Source organism: Electrona antarctica, assembly GCF_951216825.1.
Source record: "Electrona antarctica genome assembly, chromosome: 6".
NCBI lineage: Eukaryota > Metazoa > Chordata > Actinopteri > Myctophiformes > Myctophidae > Electrona > Electrona antarctica.
Window position 1 is genome coordinate 29,194,303 of NC_136811.1, and position 9,931 is coordinate 29,204,233.

The window sequence follows — 9,931 nt, forward strand, 5'->3', positions numbered from 1 at the left end:
GCTCCCCTTGCTGTTTGAGTTCAGGGTCAAGTTAGTCAACCCTCCTCAGCTTCGACGCCATGGCTAGTGTTCGTGTAGCATCCCGGGTCCTCTCCAAAAGGATACTATACTCAAAAACACAATCTGTGAGTGACATTATTTATATTAGTTCTCACTACTTCGACTGATGTCTTGTATTTGTAGAAACACTGTCTGTTGGGATTAACATGGGCGACGTCACATACTGGCATGTGTTTGAATGTGGCTGTGACATAATGGAAACGCGACTTAAAGAGCCTCGCTAGTTATTGCTGTGACATTGTATCATGCATAAACTAAACTCATTTGAATATAACCTTGCATGTCATACATCACATTACGTTGACGATTGTTAATAAAGTAGTCGTAAACAATATTTACATTCACAACGAACCCATTGGAACCTTAGAGGGGAAGAACTGCAACTGCAACCACTGCTTAATTGTTCCGTGCTAGTTCATTAATAACATGGCCCTATCAATGGCCCGGCTTTATGTCTCAATCAATGATCCCTGTCCCCTATACTCGGTTATGAATAATAGAAAACAAATTATTGAGTGAAGGAGCTATAGTGCTGCCAGGTTGAGCCAAGCGCAGCAATGCCTTATTACCATATTTGAGGAAAAATAATATAACGTTGTAGTCTTTAACAGTTTTAAATACAATGAAGCTGCTTGAACTGCAATTTTCATTTTGTCAATAAATTAAATAAATCTCATATCACCTCATCAGTGAGTATTGTAATATCTCCTTTATCACAGGTACCTGTTGCTGCTTCTCAGAGTTCCAAGAACTTTCATTTCTCCATCTACGGCAAGAAGAATGCAAAAGTGTCCAATGAGGTGAGCGACAACAATAGCTTTCAGTTAAACACTAATGTGTGAATATATTATTTATAAATGGTGCATTTATATAGCGCTATTAAGACACTTTACGATGTGCATTACCCATTCACACACACATTCATACACTGATGGCGGATGAAACCATGCAAGACACCAACCTACTCATCAGGAGCAATAAGAGGTTCAGTGTTTTGCTCAAGGACACTCTGTGAGAGCCTGGGTTCCCAAGCAGCTGCTCTACCTCCTCAGCCACTGTCGCTCCAATATAAACCTACTGTGTCTTGGTCTTGACTTCCTATATTTTTCTTCTGTGGCTATTCTCCTCACCAATTCTCTCACTCTCTCTCTCTGCCTTGCTTTTCATGCAAATTCATCTTTAGATATCGACCCAGTACCCAGTTGTGGACCATGAATTTGATGCTGTTGTGGTGGGTGCTGGAGGTGCAGGACTTAGGGCTGCTTTTGGCTTATCAGAGGCTGGGTTCAACACAGCCTGTATCACCAAGCTGTTCCCCACCAGATCTCATACGGTTGCTGCACAGGTACAGTTACAATATAGACTCTTTTATCCACTGTGACTTTCTAAAAGCTTAATTAATGCTCTGTAGTAGGATACAAGACATTGTTAGACAGACAGTAGACAGAATAAATAGTACCATAGTACCAGTATTAGTGAGGTTTAATATAAAAGCATGTCTGGGGTGCTTGGAGCAAAACATGCATGACATTAAGATACCCAATGAGTTGTGCACTTTGTCTCATCAAGACCTTTTATGAAGGGATTATGGCGCCTACAATTGTAGGTGAAGTTGTCGGCGATTGTTATGTATTTCACACTACAGGAGTCTTTTTTTTAAATCGGCTGTCATTATATCTTTGTGGTTTTCACACAGGCGATTGATCGCACACTGAAAGACGATGCGATCCAGACCCGATACATAATAGGCTACATTTGTTTTTCGTATTTCAATTCATTTTGACGTCTCACGTATGGGTGCAGGATCCTGTGAAACATGCATGAGACCGACAGGACGTATGCTGCGTCTCTCTCTCTCTCTGCACACGCACACACACGGGAACATACAGGGCGAAATAGAGTGAGACAGGAGTCAGGATGCTAAAATCTTGATTTTCATTAAATAATTCTGTCTCTGCGTCTCGCGCACACGCGGTGGTCCAAATGTTTGCCCTGCGTTTTAATATCAACATTATTCAAGTGAGATGCGATATTTAATATCAATATTAGGCTAATATAGCTACCTATGACACCTGGATTTACCTAGAGGTTATACTGTATATTATCTATCATCACACTGGCTGTAATACAGGCCTTCTCGGTTCATACTGTATGATGTCCAGTCGGCGAGACAACCAAATATCAAACCTGCTAGATATTCAGAAACGCTCGGTAAGGCGTCAGCGAGCTCTTTTATCGGTGCTGGATGATCTTCTCGCAGCTCCTTTCACACACAGCGAGCAAAACCTTGCTGATCAAAGCCCGATCTTGTGTCAGATCGGGGGTTTGGTCGGCGAGCGCCAAAAATGCTTCCTGACAGCATAATCTGGGTAAATATTGTGCCGTGTGTACGAGCCCTTAATGTTTGCTGGGTGTCTAGGGTGGGATCAATGCAGCTCTGGGGAACATGGAGGGAGATGACTGGAGGTGGCACTTCTATGACACAGTGAAGGGATCTGATTGGTTGGGAGACCAGGATGCGATCCACTACATGACTGAGCAGGCCCCGGCAGCAGTGGTGGAGGTGAGAACACACACTAACATTTGAATCTTCTCTTTCTCTACTGTCTTTCTTCTCATTTCTGAATTTGTTGAATATCTGAATTCCTCTTCATTCCCAGCTCGAGAACTTTGGAATGCCATTCAGTCGTACAGAAGATGGGAAGATCTACCAGAGGGCATTTGGAGGTCAGAGTTTGAAGTTCGGAAAGGGGGGGCAGGCACATCGCTGCTGCTGTGTGGCAGACAGGACAGGACACTCCCTGCTGCACACACTGTATGGACGGGTAGGGGCACACACGCACACACACACACACACACACACACACACACTGTATGGACGGGTAGGGGCGCACACACACGTTTGAGGGAAAGACAGTCGAAGGCAGTAACTTTGAGTGGGTGTGTGTGTGCCAGGCTGCCAGCATGGATAGCTCCAGTACAGGTGACTTCATGCTGGCACACAAAAAACATAAATGAAACACCCACCGTTATTGCCAACTGTATTTTCACATTAGAATGTCTGTTATGAAAGAGAGTGGTAGTGTGTGCAAGTGGAAAGCCAGAGAGGGATCATATCCTAGTTGCAGAATTAGTGATTCCTGCTGCCTGTTCAGCAGGGAGGGGAACTGGGGTAGAAAGCATGAACTGATCCGGCAGGTGACCAGTGTCGCCATGTCTGCTTATTTATAAGTGACTTTGGGCTTCTTTTTCTGTAAAGGTCCTTGTAAATATTGATGGTTGCGGTTTTACTAAAGTGTAGTTGCTCATTTGTGCTTGTTTCCAATAAACTAGTGGTTCTCAAATATTTTTCATGGACCCCCAAATTAATGTATTTGTCCCTAATCCCCATCTGAAAATGTTTTGAGCCAGGGAGCCCATTACCAGATTTGTGTTAGAATGTCTAGTTACAAATATTCCATATTTAATTTCAGGATTTAAAAAAGAAATTCACATCTACAAGCTCACAACGTGACACGTGAGCTTGTAGATCGGCTATTTGAAAATGGCATATGTTGTATAAGGTCATGTGGCCTAGTTGCTTCTTTTGGGCTTGTTTTCATAGACATGGTTGCTTATCTCTCTTGTAAAATCTGTTGAATTGGCATTGAAAAAAAATGGGAGAAAAATGCGGCAAATACAGCACACACAAAAATCTTACATAAATCACACATTCATCATCCATGTCTTCTATCCAGTCACTTCGTTATGACACCAGCTACTTTGTGGAGTATTTTGCCCTTGATCTGCTCATGGAAGATGGGGAGTGTAAAGGAGTGATTGCTCTCTGCATGGAGGACGGTTCTATCCACCGCTTCAGAGCCAAGAACACGGTTATTGCTACTGGGTAGGCAACACACACACACTTACTTAGGTTTTCAATTAAACTTTACCTTACAGTGTACAATAAAAGTTCATTAACTTTTTCACTTTGTGTCCAGGGGTTATGGGCGCGCGTTCTTCAGCTGTACATCTGCCCATACGAGTACAGGAGATGGTAATGCTATGGTGACGAGAGCTGGTCTGCCCTGCCAGGATCTGGAGTTTGTACAGTTCCACCCTACTGGTGAGGGGATAGTATTGCTTTTAAAAGTATATGGTCTACAGATAGTGTCCCTATAGAGTAGGAACCAAAGGACAAGTGAATATTGCTCAGAAAAGTCAACTTTTTGCTATTTCTGCCTATTTAAGGCCTTATAGAAAAGGCTGCTTATTCACAATAGAACCAAATATTGGCATTCTGAATGTTCTGGTATGTAGGGACACTAGACCATCTGTGCAAGTAATTGTGATGTAAAATGACAGGATTTACTTGGAACTCCCTTTCAGGATGGGCGTTTTTTGTGATGAGTCACTTCATGGATCAATTCATTTCATGAAGGGGACATTCTAAAGATATATATATATATAATCTTGTTTTGTTCTACCACGGATAGTAGGGGTATCTCAAACAATAAGGCTAATTTTTGAAGGTTTGTTCCTGCACTATAATCCTGCACTATAATTGTAGATAATGTTTCAAACGCTGCGGCGAAGAGCATAGCACAAAAGGAAAAAAAAATATATAGTGAGTTTTACCTTTTACTTTTTAACATTGCACATGATTCTGGATTTTCAAAATAAGGCAAATCTTTGAGTCTAGTCATAATAGGTTGTGGGTTGTTATTACTGCTCTTTGCCGCTGTTGGACATCTGACACCGTAACTCCTTAGTTATGTATGGACTGCTCTTGAGGTAATTCTGGCAGAGAGGTCAAAGGAGTTCTATCACAGTTCAACAATGTAAGGCTAAAACACTGAGCACTTGATTAGTCTCATATCGGTGTGTCGTCCTATGACGCTTGAAACTGTACAGTAAATTCCTGAGTGGTGATTTAACACTGACAGTGTGACATTGTAAATATGAACCTGTAAAGGTCACTTTCAGGCCTCTATATTTTGAAGGTGGAAACATTAAAAAAAAAAAACATTTTCAGTTTTGTCTTGCTTTAAGCCCTGCATGCGGCAGCAGGAAGTCGAGATTAACATACCCTTAAAGGGACATTTCACCGCTGGAAGAAACTGCAGTCACTCAATGTTAATAGTATTTGTAGTAGATAACAGTAGCACAATTTGAAATTTGCACCCTATGGCCAGAAAAATAATGAAGTCTGTGTGTTTGACTGGATTGCTGAATTCCTACAATGCCCATAATGCTTTAGTGCACTTCCCCTCCTCGTGGAGAGGTGACAGGCTGCATGGAGGTGTGACTTTGTAGTCCAGGCAATGATATGCAAGTGTAATAATATTTGTATTGTCCCTTTAACATGTCAATTTGTGTAGGTATCTATGGTGCTGGCTGCCTGATTACAGAGGGGTGCCGTGGTGAGGGTGGAATCCTGATCAACAGTGAGGGAGAGCGCTTCATGGAGCGATACGCCCCCAACGCTAAAGACCTGGCCTCCAGAGATGTTGTGTCCCGATCCATGACCATCGAGATCAGAGAGGGAAGGTAGGGTGGGTGCATATTTGCACACATGTCTGTGGATAGTATACATATTGCATCTAATTTAGGATTTGTCTTTTAAAATATTGATCGTCATGATTGTTGAGATAAAGTTGAGAACATTCCATTACCATGACGTGAGTGAGCTTTCCCACCCACAGCATTTGGCCACCTTGTGACCAGAATATGACAAATTACTTGTGTTCAAAACAAACTGTAATTTGTTCAGAAACGTATAAAATGCATTTAAATATACAAATGTTGTAATATTTAAATAGAAGTTCTTTTTGGGGGGTTGTGCTGGTCCAAAGAAGGTATCTTGGTTATTGCCCAACGAGATGAAACAATTGAACAGAAGTATTTGTCTCTCTCTCTCTCTCTGTCTTGTTCCTGTCTCTCAGGGGTGTTGGTCCAGAAAAGGACCATGTGTACCTCCAACTGCACCACTTGCCTCCTCAGCTGTTAGCCACCAGACTACCTGGCATCTCGGAGACGGCCATGACCTTTGCTGGGGTGGATGTTACAAAGGAGCCCATCCCTGTACTGCCTACTGTCCATTATAACATGGGAGGGATACCTACCAACTATAAGGGACAGGTGTGTACAATTCATGACAAGATGCACAAACCCATACAATTTTGTAAAAAAAAAAGGGTATTATAAGTTCTTATAAGTCATACAACAATCTACAAGATTCCTACACCTGAGCTTGTAGATGTGCTATTCATGCTATTTTTTAAAATTTGAAGTTCCTTTGAAAGATGTTGCCTATAATGAGTACAACCTGTCACTTGCACAGGCCATCATCCATGCCAACGGAGAAGACAAGTTAGTGCCAGGCCTGTATGCCTGTGGAGAGGCCGCGTCTGCCAGTGTCCACGGGGCCAACCGGTTGGGTGCCAACTCCCTGCTGGACCTGGTGGTGTTCGGCAGAGCCTGCGCCCTCACCATCGCCGAGCAGAACACACCAGGTGAGGAACTATAGTAGCCTAATCAGTCTGCTAGCAGGAATATCGGCATGGATATTTGGTCTGAACCAGACCCGACCAATTATTATTAGATATATCTGGCATTTTCTTTGCACTGCACATGCATGCAATGCACATTTTAAGAAAATGGTGATTAAAGGTTTGTTACCGTTATCAGACAACAATATACCATGTACTATACAAACAATATCACTGCTGACCATATCACTGTCCGATTATTTCTTTCAGGAGAGAAGCTGTCCCCTCTGAAGCCCAGTGCAGGAGAGGAGTCTGTGGCCAACTTGGATAAACTGAGGTTCGCCAACGGAAGCCTGAGAACCTCAGAGATTAGACTCAACATGCAAAAGGTATACACTATACACCAACATGCACACAAACACACTGATTATCTCCAGCATAGTCTGTCCACAAAATTGACTTTTTAAGCTAACACACAAGTCATATCGCCCTGTGTCCTTCTGTACAGACCATGCAAAACCATGCTGCGGTGTTCCGTACTGGCGAAGTTCTGAAGGAGGGATGTGAGAAGATGGATGGTATCTACCAGACCTTGAACGACATCAAGACCTTTGACAGAGGTATGGTACAGTTCCACATTCTGCCTCGTGTCCCTCAGAGATTAACATTATTCCCTAGTAGGCAGTAACATTGTTGTTTGCTACATCACAAAATATTGAAATCTCTTCTCCTCTCAGGCATTGTGTGGAACACGGATCTGGTGGAAACATTAGAACTTCAGAACCTCATGTTGAATGCTGTTCAGACTATCCACGGAGCAGAGCAGCGAAAGGAGAGTAGAGGAGCCCATGCCAGAGAGGACTATAAGGTGTGGTTTACTGTACTATTCTCTATTTGACAGTGTAACTCCCTCTGTGTCAAGGTGTACTGTATGTGTCTGTCTTTTTCACTTCTTTAAGTGTCTCTGTTCTATCCTTTTGTACCTTTTCCTGTTATTGTCTGTTTTCTTCTCAGTTTTATCTTTTCCCCCTCTGCTATAGATGACCGTATCAATGATTATGGCTTCTGTTGGAACCATAATCCTCTCCAATTTTGACCATCATTATATATCATTCATTATTTTATTCAATTACCATGTACTTGGAGTTGTTACTCAGCATAGAGACATGCAGTACCACATGTTATTTTAGGAATTTCACCAGCCTACGTGTCTTTATCTGTCACTCACTCCAACTGTATTTTTCAACACGCTGTCTCCCAGGACCGCATTGATGAGTTTGATTACGCGAAACCTCTGCAAGGCCAGGAGGAGGTGCCTTATGAGAAGCACTGGAGGAAGCACACATTGTCCACTGTTGACCCCAAGACTGGCAAGGTATGCTATAGCTGTGTGTTGAAAGTGTATTGTAAGAACGTATAAAACGTAGAACGAATGTCTTAATTTATTGAGAGGTTAGCCCCTTGAGATGCAGTATCTCATTTTAGAGGGGGACCTATACACATAAGTAAAACATTACACACACACACACACACACACACACACACACACACTGTTAGCTTGCTCACCCTCTCCCAGCCACACCCACAGCCCTCGACTCATTTTAAACAGACATAGAAATGGAGAATACTCTGTGACCTGTATAAACGTTGGTACAAGCAGTATTAAAAGCATGAACAGGTTGTTTCTCGATGTGAATACAAGGAAGTCCTGAAGCGGACATGATTTTGATAAAAAAAATATTTTTCCTCCCTCATTCACACTACAAATACTCAAGCCGTGCACAATAGACAATCTTAAATTATAGCTGGTCAAACAAAACTACTGTATGTACATGTATTTATAAAGTCACTTATTTCCATATTCGCAAAGCAATTTAGTTCCAAGCTACATAGTACAGTAATTGTTAGGATTTTGTATGTACAGTACTTTGTATGTAAGACATTTTGCTCTAGGCTAACGAGTATAAAGTATTAAATCATCCGCTTTCCATTCCAGATCCATTTTCTAAATTATGAGCCGAGCTGCTACTTGAGCACATAGATTTAAGCACACTCAAAGACATACCTTTAATTGCTGACGTCTTGTCCAATTTCAGGTGACCTTGGCGTACCGCCCTGTGATTGACGGCTCTCTTGACGAACAGGATTGTGCTCACATCCCTCCTGCCATCCGCTCTTACTAAGAAAACAACCTCATCTCCTCCCCTCTCATCGACCATGCTCAGCTTATGAAACACTTTATATCGCAGATAGGTCTGTGTTTTTCTTCCAAGATAAACACATGATCTCTGAATACAGCTTTATATTTGGTCTTACTCTTTCCAATCCTCTCCTTCATATATTTATTGGCTTGATTATCATTGGCTAAAATGCCAGCACAACTGAGCACAACATACTCGCTCTGACCTATACAGAGCGAGTATGTACATGCTGTAGTGCAGTGGTTCTCAAAGTGAGGTCCAGGGACCCTCTGGGTTCTCTGAGGGGGTTCCAAATGGACCTTTACATGTCTGTAACTCTGAGAGTGTAAAAATGGAACCATTGGAACCCATTAGGGTCATGGGATTTATGGAGGTCCTTCAAATTGAAAAGTTTGAGAACCACAGCTGTATAGTGCATTCAAGACATTTCGGAAAAGGGACTTTTTTTCTACTTACTAGCCGAAAATAAAGATGGCATGTTGTCACTTGATCTTCACTCCATGGTGTTAAACTTGATAACTTGATAGCACTGACATCTTGAACACAATTGACACCTACCTTTGGATGTCATGTCTGTGTAAAAATACATTGGGTGATGGAACAGGAATATGTGTGCTCTTTAATTATACCCACCACTGCTGTCAAGCTTTGCCTTAGGAGGAGGAATTATTTAAATCTGTAAATATTGAATTAATGTACAATAAACATGTCTAATGTATGAGGCTCAATCATTTCACCATGGCCTTCATTCAATTACTGCCATAATTCATCAATAGAAAAATAGCTATGAAGCACTAGTGTAACAATATACAGCTTAATGTATTACTTACTTGTAAAATGAGTTTGCACATGTAACATGTTTCTTCATATTTTGTCAGTTGTATGTATTTTAGAGTATTGAATAAAGTATACATTGAAACCAATGGTCATCTTGCTTGAACTGATTGTCATCAAGCCTGGAATCTGGACTGATTCGCTTAGTTCAGTGCATTATAAAAATCACACCTGTGTGAAGTGAGGGGTGCTTTGATTGATTGATTTATTAACAGTTTGCAGAATTACAGTACATTTCAAGTACAACTCAATACAAAAACTTAACAGTGAGTGGACGACACCATAAAGCATTACACTTGTTTACGCTAATATATTAAAGTCTAACTCATGTTGATTAGGTGATGTAAAACAAACGGTGCCAACACA

The 9,931-nt window shown here is 41.6% G+C and overlaps 1 protein-coding gene across 1 annotated transcript; it reads left to right on the forward strand.

Annotated features, from left to right (window-relative positions):
* Positions 1-9,604, forward strand: LOC306924456 (succinate dehydrogenase [ubiquinone] flavoprotein subunit, mitochondrial). The gene is made up of 15 exons (XM_079502965.1): positions 1-125; positions 780-860; positions 1,244-1,405; positions 2,480-2,623; positions 2,721-2,885; positions 3,798-3,946; positions 4,041-4,165; positions 5,421-5,589; positions 5,985-6,180; positions 6,383-6,554; positions 6,801-6,919; positions 7,039-7,150; positions 7,268-7,398; positions 7,792-7,905; positions 8,627-9,604. Exons 1-15 carry the CDS (start codon positions 60-62, stop codon positions 8,711-8,713), a joined length of 1,992 nt encoding a protein of 663 aa, XP_079359091.1. The 5' UTR covers positions 1-59; the 3' UTR covers positions 8,714-9,604.
* Positions 9,605-9,931: the final 327 nt, after the last annotated feature.